The 12,095-nt window shown below is 52.5% G+C and overlaps 2 protein-coding genes across 5 annotated transcripts in view; one reads left to right on the top strand and one right to left on the bottom strand.

Annotated features, from left to right (window-relative positions):
- Slc19a1 (solute carrier family 19 member 1) overlaps positions 1-9,249 on the top strand; it is a 28,188-nt gene extending 18,939 nt beyond the window's left edge. The window contains exon 6 of the mRNA XM_087898275.1: positions 9,072-9,249. Within this exon, the coding sequence (XP_087754401.1) occupies positions 9,072-9,218 (147 nt within the window). The 3' untranslated portion in view covers positions 9,219-9,249. The remainder of the gene's footprint in view (positions 1-9,071) is intronic.
- Positions 1,544-12,095, bottom strand: part of Col18a1 (collagen type XVIII alpha 1 chain) — a 61,365-nt gene continuing 50,813 nt past the window's right edge. For 2 of the 4 annotated variants that reach the window (XM_087898273.1, XM_087898271.1), the window contains exons 32-41: positions 9,313-9,356; positions 8,854-8,982; positions 8,235-8,379; positions 8,078-8,151; positions 7,666-7,794; positions 6,499-6,531; positions 5,222-5,467; positions 4,442-4,639; positions 3,773-3,888; positions 1,544-2,799 (exon numbers count right to left, since the gene is read on the bottom strand). In XM_087898273.1, coding sequence (XP_087754399.1) covers positions 2,586-2,799; positions 3,773-3,888; positions 4,442-4,639; positions 5,222-5,467; positions 6,499-6,531; positions 7,666-7,794; positions 8,078-8,151; positions 8,235-8,379; positions 8,854-8,982; positions 9,313-9,356 — 1,328 coding nt within the window. In that variant the 3' untranslated portion in view covers positions 1,544-2,585. Of the gene's footprint in view, positions 2,800-3,772; positions 3,889-4,441; positions 4,640-5,221; positions 5,468-6,498; positions 6,532-7,665; positions 7,798-8,077; positions 8,152-8,234; positions 8,380-8,853; positions 8,983-9,312; positions 9,357-12,095 lie in introns of all 4 variants that reach the window. The other 2 variants (XM_087898272.1, XM_087898270.1) reach the window with 1 other exon arrangement.

Consider the following 12,095-nt stretch of genomic DNA (forward strand, 5'->3'; position numbering starts at 1 on the left):
GCTGCTGAGTCAGTTGTGCCTTAGGACCTACCCAAAGGTCCATTTGAGAAAGGTCATCTTGGGGACCCTGGGCTGAGGAAGAGGCTACAAGCAGGGCTGGCCAGACATCCAGCTAGTGACGGTTTGTGAGAACACTGGGCCAGCTGCATTCACGTCTGCCGCAGCACCCTGAGAGCCTTGCTGGGGAGGGCTAGTTCCATCCCTTCTGGGCTTGGGGTTTCTTTCTTTCTTTTTATTTATTTATTTATTATGTATACAATATTCTGTCTGTGTGTATGCCTGCAGGCCAGAAGAGGGCACCAGATCCCATTACAGATGGTTGTGAGCCACCATGTGGTTGCTGGGAATTGAACTCAGGACCTTTGGAAGAGCAGGCAGTGCTCTTAACCTCTGAGCCATCTCTCCAGCTCCTGGGCTTGGGGATCTTGTAGGACACAACTGATGGACACAGGTTTGTCCTTTGCCACAGGCAGAGATGGTGTGTGGCCACCCCTGCTATACCTGCCCTTCCTCCAGTGTCACCCAGGGCAGCAAGACAGGACCTGCTGGCATCCATCCTCAGAGCCTCTCCCTGCAAAAGCCCTCCCCCGCAGCACCTGCCCACCCTGGCCTGCAGCTCTTTAGCCCTCACTTGGCTGGAGGCTTTGGACATGGCCTTCTCTGTTTGGCAAGCACAGTCTCTTAGAGTCAGGACAAAATAGTGAATACAAGAGGTAGGACTGGGGCCCAGTGAACAGATCTCAGCAAAAATTTGGAGATTTATTTTTATTTTATCCATGTGAGTGTTTTCTTGAGCGTGCACACACACGTGTGTGTGTGTCACATATATGCCAGGTGCCTGTGGAGGGCAGAGATGGGTGTCAGATTGCCTGGAACTGGGATTATGGATGGATGGATGGGATGTAAGTTGCCATGGGGGTGCTGGGAACTGAACGCTAGTCCCCTACCAGACCAGCAAGTACTCTTAATTGCTGAGCCATCTCTCTAAGCCTCCTTGTCATGATTTTGAAGTCACCTTTGTGTGCACTGCTGGAAACCAGGTGGTGGGTACTGACAACATTTGTATACATCTGTGCAATAATACATTGTATGCCTGCACACCTTGTATATACTATATACACACTTGCATATGCCTTTGTACACATGTACACAGACATCTAACTAGGCATATCATGCACACCTCTGTATACCATACACATACACAACACACACATTCACACATGCCATTGTATGCCTATGCACCTTTGTGCCCAGCCATGTACATTTGTGTATAACTGCCTAGTCTCTGTATACCCATTCAAACATGTGCATATACACACCTGACCACGTATGCCAATGTATTCATACACATGTACACATGTATGTCTGTTTGCCTGTTCACATGTATGTGTAGAGGCCCGTATCCACGTACACATGACTATATCCACACTCACCTGTACTCCCTCTGCAGGCCTCCACCTGGGAAGCGCAGGGACAGAGGCTCCCAGGTCTCATTTTGGATGATTTGTCCTTTTCGTAACAGGGAAGGCAGCTATAAACCAAGTGTCTGTATAAAAGGTCACTTTTATTTGGTGCCTCTATGAAATGGCTTCATATCACACAGAATCACAGAACTAGCCCCATTGGATTTGTCCCCATCCTTGGACAGCAGAGCCTGAGGAAGGTATAGTGGCTATGATTGGCCACTTGTGGCCCTGAGCACACATGTCCCTCTGCCAGACAAGTGTTTTGTGCAGCTGCTGCAAGATTCGTGGACCTCGGGCTGGTGAGCAAGGACAGGGTGCTCCCAGAACCTGGCTCTTGACCTTGGTTGGGCTTCGGTTCCACTCAGGATGGGATCTCATGGGTCACCAGAGAGGCCAGTCTGAGAAACAAGCCTGAGAGTGGGCCCCATGTCACTTCTGGCCCCCAGCAAAATGAGCATGAGGCTAAGTCTGACCAGACTCCTGACCTCTGTACACAGTGACAGGGGACAGGGTTCAGATCCGGTCATCACAGTGAGTCCTAAGCTTGGAAACCTGCTGCTGGCAGGGAGTGTTGTTACTGGAGAGACGGGGAAGCAGGAGAGGTGGTTCCCACCAATCAGCATGGGTGGTCCCAGTTAGCACCTGGGTGAGCAGGTGCCTGCCTGTACAGTTGGCAGCCACTGGGTGCTGAGAGAAAAGTCCCAGCTGCCCTGCGCTGTCCCTGGGTCTGTCCCCAGCACGCACATGAGACTGCCTTTTAAAGGCTCTGTACATGGAAAGATGCCAGGTTAGAGAAAGTCAGCAGGTTTGGGGCCACAGCCCTAGGGCAGCCCCCTGCTGACACCCAGCTACCGCCTGACTTCGCCCTAGAGCTCCACCAAGCATGGAGGAAGATCTGCAATACCAGCCTGGCCAGTTCAAGTGGGAGAGGAAGAGCAGGAAGTCTATTTTAAATGTTTAAAAAAATATACTCTTTGGCTTCCTTTTATTTCTCGAGGATTACATAAAATGTGAACTCTACAGGATCGTATCGCAGCCAGGCCCTGGGCGCTGACCACATGCTCCCTGCACTGTGTCCATCCTTGTGCCTCCCTGTCCACCATGCTACTGGCAGAGGTCCTACTTGGAGAAGGAGGTCATGAAACTATTCTCGATGCACAGGACGATGTAGGCATTGTGGCAGCTCGCAGCCCTCTGTTCCAGCAGCCTGCCTGACAGCAGGGAGGAGGCCTGACCCGTGGCCTCACTGGCCTCGGTCCGCCATGTCTCACAGTAATTCTCCGTCAGCCTGCGCCCGCTGGGATCTGAGCCGTGCCATATACTCTTCTGAGGCCTGCAAGGCATAGAGACTGTCAGCAACCTGCAGGCCTGTCCTTCCAGGTCTGCCCTCTGGGGCAAAGAAGATGGGAGGCCAGCCGCTATATTTGGGGGTAGTGGGATGACGGGACAATGAAGGGCCCCTTAAGGACTTAGGTCACCTCCCAGATGTGTACTCTTGCAGAGGAAGAGGGTGTTGGGATGTAGCCTGAGCTAGGGGACCTCTGGGCTAGCCTTTAACCCACCGACAAGACCTGGCTTCTGAAACTCTTCTTTGATAAATGCTAGGAGTGAACCCTGCTGCCAGGTTTAGCCACTCAGCTCATGTAGGGGCCAGGAGGGCCCTCATGAGTGGAGAAAGCAGGTGGTCAGAACTCAACTGCCACCTAGGGACTTTTGTGTAGCTCCCCAAGCCACTCTTCAGAGAGCATGGTCATTGGAACAGGTGTCTGAGCTGCCAGCTGGGTAGGATGCCATTCTGAAGATAGCCCAGCCGTTTGTCAGCATTTCCGGTGCATTCTGTGACCAAGGGCTATGGGCACGGGAGCTGTCTTGCAGAATCCATCCTTTTCCATGACATTTACATGGCTGAGCAAGAGAGTTAATTAAGTAGTCACAGGCGATGAACAAACATATCTGCCATGGCTTTGAGGGTGCTGACGGGCTAGTGTTTGAATATACTGTGACCAGCCATTCTTATGTTCTTCTAAGATTCTGTGACTTCTTCTTCTTCTTTTTTAAGGTTTATTTATTTGTTTTATGTGCATTGGAGTTTTGACTGCATGGATGTCTGTGTGAGGGTATGGGATCCCTTAGAACTGGAGTTACAGACAGTTATAAGTTGCCATATTGGTGCTGGGAATTGAACACAGGTCCTCTGGAAGAGTGCTCTAACCCACTGAGCCATCTCTCCAGCCCTGTGATTTTCTGTATAGATTGTGTCAGTCTAAAGATGGAGGTCTTGACACATCTAACGCTGGGAGACCTACCAGGCTGGGTGTCTCAGGACATCTCTGCCATCAAAAGAAAAGATGCGGGCCCCAGGCTGCAGTTGCCCCTGGGAGCCAGAAAATAGGGTGTCCCAACTGGCAGATAGCACCTCGTCCTACAGGAGACAAACAGATGTCAGTCACTGTCACATCAGGCCAGAGGAATGAATATTAGAGAGATCACAAGAGACCAAGGAACACATTGAGGCAGAGGAAGCCCTTCGCCAAAGGTACACCCCATCACAGTGGATGAGACCCATAGGTGCCCTCCCGAGCCCAAGACACTGGGATCTCTCAGTCCACATCACTGGCTCTGGGAAATACTGCTGCAAGAACATCAAGAATCCCAGTTTTTTTTTTTTTTTAATCATAAAGACCCAGGAATAAAGCCACACGATAGATCCTGTGGCAAGGGGCCAGGCTAGGTGGCACACAGAAATGGTTCCAGGCCACTTTGAGTTATGTGGTCAGCAGCATAGGAACCACTAGAAACACCCATGGGACAAGAACCAGGGCCCTGGGAGGTGCGGGGGTAAAAGGAGCTTTGTGAGGACTGTTGGGGCATTTTGAGATCCAGCTATGAATTCACACCAAAGGTTAAGGCATGGGTACATCTGGGGACATACTTTGGTCTTCTCAAGGAGGAGGACAGATTCCACCTCCACCCACCTTCAGGTTGACGATGGGCACAGTCCCCCGGTCAGCTCGGCGCACAATACTGTAGAGGTCCTGCAGCCTAGAGGACAAGAAGGCACGGAAGGTGCCAGCCAGACCCACGGCTCGGGCCTGCTGGAAGCACTGGAAGTCGGCCCCACGGATGCCACGCATGCCACCTGACAGCGGGCTGTTGAGTGCCACCAGGTGGAGCTGCAGGAAAGGTCACGTAGAATTACATCATAAGCAATGTCACATGTTATCCTCTAGCCTCTAGGCTGCACAGTGCACACAAGGCAGCCTCCACTGAGTGTGCAAGACAGCAGTAACTTCAGTGAAAGCCTTCAAGCAGCCCTATCTGGTCCCTTTCAGTCCAGGATATCAAAGGATGTCTGAGGCACTGTGGTTCCAGCAGCTCCCTAAGAGAACCGTTAATAGCTATGAGCAATAACAGGGACCAGTTCAGTCTGCTGGCACTGGAGTAGCTGCCCATCCCTGGTTGTCCCAGCATCCTCTAGGGCAGAGGCACAGCACACGCATGATCCAGTGTTCTCTCCTCTGCCATATTAAGGACTAGCAGGGACTGGCTCCTAAGTGTTTGATCTCATGGACAGTCATTAACCCACCAGAGGGAAGGCAAGTCCCTGGCCTAAGTGATGCGTAGCCCACATTAGTCAGAAGCTCACCCATAGATCTCTGTCCACAGTATTTCCTCTGGCAGCTCTGGGGGAATTTGCTCCATCCTGCCAGAACTAGGGCTGGATGAACACATGCCCCTCAACCCTGGACACTCACCACTGGCTGGAAGTCCTGGTGCGTGTGAGCAGGTGAGCTTGTGGGGCGGGCTGGTGGCTGGTGCACATAGGCACTGTGGTGGTGTGGAACTCCAGGGTAAGGCTGTGGATCCGGCAGACGTGGTGGGTTGACTAGGATGTCATCTGCCCGCCAGGGCCGAGCGGTGGAATAGGCGTGCTCCCGCCGGGTATACGGGCTGCCCTCGTGAAGCTGCACCAGCGGGGGCAGAGCCGCTACCTCATTGCCCTGAGAAGGAAGTGCACAGTGCCTGGAGTAACTCCTCACCTGGTACGATCCCTTCCCATGTCTGTTCTGTGCTCTTAGGTAGGACAGGGCTGGGCCCAAGGTGATGGGAAGGGAGATGGACCCTTAGCCCTGGGCGCGGCATGAGCCAGCCCGAGATACTTGAATGGGTGGCACTGCCCTCTGTTCAGGTCCCCAGTCCTCCCTGCGCTTGGAAGACAGTCGTCACTCATCACAGCCTCCTTGGGGTTCCTGGCTACTGCTCAGGCTAAGACCCCACATTATTAGTATTAGTCAATCGTCACATGTTTGAACTCACTGAGAGGCTGGTTCTGGAAGTGAAGTTGCTCCCTCCCCCCATTTCACAACCCAAGCATATTTGTCTCAAAGTCCCCTCCAAGGTCCCTCAACTGGAGATGGCCCCACTAACTGTCTGGCATGGAGGGAAGAAAGGAACAAAACAGAGTAAAACACAGTGCCCTTGAAGGCTAGAAAGTGAGCCATTTCCAACCAAGGTGACCATGGTTTGTCCCACGGCATAAATGCGCTTGCCTGGTCAACTGTGGGAAGCTCAGCCGTAAGCTCAGCCGTGGGGAGAAAGCTCAGTCAGGAACTCCAGCTGATGCCCCAACTTCCCCAGTCAGTTTCTGCTGGCTGCTGTGCATGTCCAGCCTGGTGACATCACCTCCCCAGAACTCTCCTGGGAACTCCAGCTGGCTGCCTTAAAGCACCCCCCAACCCTAATCATCAATGTCTGCCAAATGTTTTGCGTTCCCAATTTGAAAATGCTTCATTTATCTATCTATATTCTGTTATTTATTCTTTTACTTCCGTTTGTTGTGTACTTTATAAATCCATTCATTCCAAGCTGAAAACTAAAGCTATTGTAGACCATTCTTTGCATTGTACAGGACAATCACAAACCTCCAGCCACATGCATTTGGCTCCTGGACTTCAAGGAACCATGTGACCTCCCTGAGCTCTGTTACCGGTGCTAACTTCTAACAGCCATACAGAGAGAAAAGGTTCCTCACCGTCCCATGTGGGAGAGCTGTCCGGGCCTCCAGCTGAAAGGCAACAGTGGGGGTTACTACAGCAGGCTTCAGGCCAGAGCCTCTCATCTGTCACCCTCTTCCCACGGCCCCTCCCTCTGGAAGAGGCCTGTAGAGAGAGGGCCGTGACTACACCTCGCTCTTTAGCACTAAGTGAACAGTGGGCACTGGTTAGACCTACTGCTGACACCAAAGACTCTCCCAGGCCAGACAGAAGGGCTGGTAGTCAGAAAGGCATTGAAGGATAGGTCTGCCAGGCCCATAGAAACCAGAACCCAAAAGCTGGCACCCAGCAGCCATCATGCATTTTGAGGCATCCCACCAGTACTAAGGATGTTCATCACAGTGGTGTTTATTATTATATGTGTCTATGCATAATATATATGTGCGCATGCCATGGTGTGTGTGTGGAGGTTGGAAGACAGCTCTGCAGAACGGGTTCTCTCCTTTCACCTTTTGTGGGTTCTGAAATCAAACTCAGGTTGACAGGTCTGTGTGGCATGTGTCTATGCCCACTGTGCTATCTGGCCGGCCTCCGCAGTGGTGTTTATATAACACAGTGCTGGGATCCAGAGCATATGTAGCCTCTATGCCAAGACGTGCCCTGATGCTTTGTCGCATTGCATGCCCTGTAGAGGACAGCTAAGAGTCTTGGCCATGACCCACCTGGGCTCTAGAGCTAGGACCCTACCTCATGTTACACTGCTGTTGGTAGAATGTGAACTCTACCCCCCTCTGCCCCCACCCTAACCCAGGGTTATGTTGAACATTTGGTCCCCAGTTGGCAGCGCTGTTTGGGAAGATAGTGGAACCTTTAGCAGGTAGAGATTCACTGGAGGAAGTAGCCCCACTTCCTACCTGCTTGCTGCCTGACGACAGAAGCCGTATGACCAGTTGTCTGACACATCCTGGCCACTGCACCTTCGTCACTGCCCTGGACCATACCTCAAACCGTGAGCCAAAGTGACCTGTCCTCCCTTAAGGTACTTCTTGCTGGGAATTTGGTCTCAGCAATGATAAAAGTAACTAATAAACATTCATTTACTGCTAACCCCCAAAATGCAGAGGAACCTGCTTACTATTCTTTAAAGTTAAGAAAACCTTCCATCCTTCTTGTGGCTGTTGGGGGGATGGTCCCTGAGAACTCACCAGCACCTTCCGGAAGCCATTTCTAACACGTACGTAGAGCTCTTCCCTCTCAGCCACGAAGATGAGCCAACCCTCCGGCACCTCGCGTACCTTGTCCAGCATGGTCTGGTATGTGGCCCAGATCCTCACCTGCTGGAACCCCAACCCAAGCCCAATGTCGGACCTACTATCCCGAGTACCCAGAGCTCCGAGGATTTGGGAGACCAGAGGGTAACTCTTGGTAGGCACCCATCTTTGTCAGGCTATCACCCCAAGAAGGAGTAGAGGTTGTAGAAGTGGGTACCTTGGGGACCCCATGATCCCAGACACTGGTGTCTGCACCCAGTTGACTGATGGGGAGGATTTCCTGAGATGCCACCCACCTCCCCAGTCCTAATCCAGATCCTCAGACCTTGGCCAATTGAACACTTACCCCAGCGGAGGCACCCATGGCTCCAGGGGGACCCGGAGGGCCCGGAGGGCCTGGCGGACCAGGAACACTGACAGCTACAAGAGAGATAAAGCTGGGAACTCCTGGCCCCATGGGTAACCCTCAGGGACCCAGGCCCACTTCCCATTCTCCTACTTACTCTGCCTATGAGGACCAGGGAACGAGGGAGGTCCTGGTGGTCCTGGAGGTCCTGGGGGTCCCTGACGCCCCTCATAGCCAATACCAGGAGGTCCCTGAGGACCAGGAGGGCCAGGTGGGCCCCGAATGCTCTCTCCCTTTGGACCCTAGGAACAACAAGAAAACCTTCCACTGTATCCCGCATGCCCCAGGCTGGGACTGTATTTATTTGCTCATAGCCCCGGAGGTGGAAGTAACCTTTAAGACCAGTACAGCCCGGCCTACCACATGGCTCCTTTTGCTGGGGTTGTGGTCCCAGGACAAAGAACCATCCCCAAGGCCCCCCAGTGGTCCTGTTCCCTCCAGCCCTCATGACAACTGTGATGGTACACCCTTGGAGTCTGCTCAATGCTGCTCAAAGCCAGGGACAGTAGCAGACAGGTAACAGCAGGAAGAGTGGCCACGAGGAACAAATGAGGCCACCACCAGGATCCATATGCCCACCTAGCTTCGTACCCAGAGGAGCCAATAGATGTGGAGTCTTAGGCAGCTGAGCTTGCAGGGTTTGGTCTGAGTCTTTTAGGGCACACAGCCAGGCATGATGTGTGGACGCCTGCAGGAGGCCTGGGGTTCAGGCTTACCGGAATTCCAGGGTAGCCAGGCGGGCCAGGTGGTCCAGGCACACTTGAGCTGAAGAATCCACCACCAGCAGCCCCAGGTTCTCCCCGCTCTCCTTTCTGTCCAGTGTCCCCTCGGTCTCCCTTGTCACCCTACAGGTGGAAATGGTTATCTGAGCCAGGTGGGGATGACAGGCTGGCACTAACCCCAAGTCATGGGCACCTCCTTGGTCCCCTTCCAGATCCAGCTCGGCTCCCATCTCCTGCTGTATCGACCCCACCCCCACCAGCCTGGGACAATGAGTGTTCAGAGGGAAGGACGCTCCCGCAAGGCCAGCATTCCTCATGGCACCAGAAGAAAGGAAAGCGGCTTGGCTGCATGTCAGTAGACTCCTGTCACCAGAGACAGAGGCACCTGCCTGGACACCAGCCACCCCATCAGGACATCCACCTTCCCTCAACTTGACCAGCAATCTCACCCACCTTCATTTCCGCTCCCAGGTGGAAGAAGTCGATGGGGAACTGCCCTGCAGGGTAGGAAGGGAGGTTGGGAGTGAACCGAGATGACAGCATTGACTCCACGGTTTGTACTCCCCTCCCCCACCCCACCTGGGTCACCCGCCCTCATGGATTTGTGTAAGGACCACACATCTTAAATTAATCCTGGTTAATGGATTTGGTGTTTCTGCAGAATTGCACCTGTAAATGTTTATGACCAGCCAGTGGCTTTTCTAATGGCTGCCTATCTGGTGGCCTGGAGAGACGCAGTCACTCCACTGTCACCCCACAGATCCTCAGGGCTGTGTACACTGGAGACTTGGTATCTGTGTAAACTGGCTTCTTCTTTCCCTAGACGCCTTGCTTCAAGAAGCCTGGTCCTGTTACTGCAGGCATAGGGTCAGCAAGGCCCAGGGTCGCTCCTTTAAGCCATTCCCTGTTGTCTCTGTGAGTTTACAGGGGTGGGGAGATGTTTCGGCATCTTCAAAGAATTAACTTCATCTTTGGATTTTTTTCTTTTCTTTTCTTTTTGATCTCTGTTATTTTATACATAAATAAAACATGACTTTATTTATTTCTGTCTCTAAAATGCCTTCCTGTTTTCATCAAATGTGACGTTTGCTTCCTAGGACCTCAGCCTGGAGGCACAATAACATTCCATTTAAGGCTGTATTTTGTGAAGAGGGGTTAACCCCTTTTTTCAGGGGTAGCAACCTTGGGTCAGGTCTTCCTGTTTCTGTCCTCCTGCAAGGCTGATGTCCTTATGGAGTCTCTGTCTTGGAGGCTCTTCGCTCCAATGGGCAAGAGCAGTGATTTCATGCCCACCCCCTGCCCAGTCATCTTACAAGTGTGCCACCTGGGATTGGAGGTGACAGTGGCCACTAGGAGGACCCAAGCCTCAGCCCCTGTCCTAGGACCTCTGTAGAACTGGGCCATGGTCTGTGGGACCCTATGACCTATGAGCAAGGGGTCCCACTGACCCAGCCCATGAGAGACTTAGAGGACCCAGCTATTCAGGCTTCTGAGAGAGGCTTTGTCAGCATCACCACCCCAGGCTGCCTCCGGGTCTTTTGCTTCTCCTTTGACATGCAAACTGCCTGGAGCAGGGCTGCTCTGGGGCAGTCCTCCAAGGCAGGTGCTCCCTCACCATGGGCTTGTACTAGATTCACGAGACTATCCCCCCTCAATGTGCAGAATGCTTCTGCCTGCAGGGACTAGTCCCTGTGACTGGCATATGGCCAGAGATGATGTAGTCAAGCATTGGGGCTGCTGAGCCCTTCCAACTCCAGGTTAAATTTTTCCAATGACGGCATGTTTTTCTTCCTTGTCTTCCCTATCCCGAGGTTCTGCTATTGTAGGCACAAGAGTTCAGTTACCGGATTATTCTGGCAGATGGACTTGGATCAAGATGAGAGCTTTTTAAATTCCAGCTTATTTCCTAAGATCCACTCGGTCACACACGCACACTTTGCCAACCATTGCTCGCTCCCTTCTCCTGGGACAATTCCCTCTATCCTGATTCTCTAGCTTGCCTTTGTCCTAAGGGAGAGGTCTCTCTGTGTCTCTCTTGGGAGCCAGTCCACTCCCATCCGACCGCCAACAGAAGCGCCCATGTTCAGCTGCTGAAAACCTGGGGGTTCAGATCTATTTTGACTGCTGCTTTTTACATGCTCCTGCTCTGGGCTCCTTCTCCCTCTTTGTCTTGATTTGCATCATCTTTGCTCTGTGTTTTGGTATCATTTATCTGTGCATCGGGCACATTCTTCTGTTTTTGGCTTTCTTTCAAGTTCATCTGTACCCTTGACCTCAGCTAAACATCAGAGAGACTGCTCCTGAGAGTCCGGGCCTGTGGCCATGCAGCCTGTCCTCTGCCTGCTGTGCTGGTCAGCTGTTGCCTGCCTCCCCCTTTCTGGGAACCGCTTCTGTCTCTCCCAGGAGCCTTGCACTGCACATCAGGCTGCTTGCTGCTTAGGCCACCCTCTTGGTGCAGAGTCATACTCCTGGGCTGTGGAATTCTGCGGCGTGAGCCTCCCTCTGATGTTCTGAAACACGCAGGGTCTTCTGGCTTTCCTCATCTCTGCTGGTCTTCTTGTACGTCTTTTCACTGTGAGAAACACTGCAAATCTTTTCTCAGTCTCGAAACTCTGGGCCATTTTGCCCTCAACTGCTGTCTCTCTTTGGTTCTCCAGTGACAAGCACGCTAGACCGTTGCTGTGTCCTCCCTCTGTGGACTTCATCTCTCAATCTGTGCTTCCACTGGCGAGGTGCTGAGATGGCCTCTCCCAGCTGACCCTGGCTGTCCTCGGGGGAAATCATCTCCCCAAGTTCTCTGAACTCTTGTGTCCCAGGATTTACCCAAAGAGCCCTCTGCTCTCTGATTCTCTTTCCTTTTAGCTTTGGGACATGGTACATGCTAAGTCTTAGTCCCTGCCTGGTAACCAGGAGGCCTGGGATCTGGTCTCTCCATCTCTGGTTCGGTCTTGTCTTGGTTCCAGTGCCTGTATCTTCTTTACCACACCACACACTCGGAGTGATGCTGATGGGGAGAATTGGGCTGGTATTGAGTAGGGAATTCCACTAGCCCATGAGTGCTAATGCTTTTGTGGTTCAAGGGGAGTGGCCTCAGCTCTCTTCCCTGCTGGTCCTCCCTCCATCTCAATTTTTATCCTGTTTTTCCAGATGATTTTGGTGGAGACTGATCCCTAGATCCAGGTCTTTTCAGGACTCGGTGAGCTGAGAAAGCATGTGTTTTGCCCCTCCAGAGCATT

This window comes from Myodes glareolus, chromosome 18 (assembly GCF_982192425.1).
Source record: "Myodes glareolus chromosome 18, mMyoGla1.1, whole genome shotgun sequence".
NCBI classification, from domain to species: Eukaryota; Metazoa; Chordata; class Mammalia; order Rodentia; family Cricetidae; genus Myodes; species Myodes glareolus.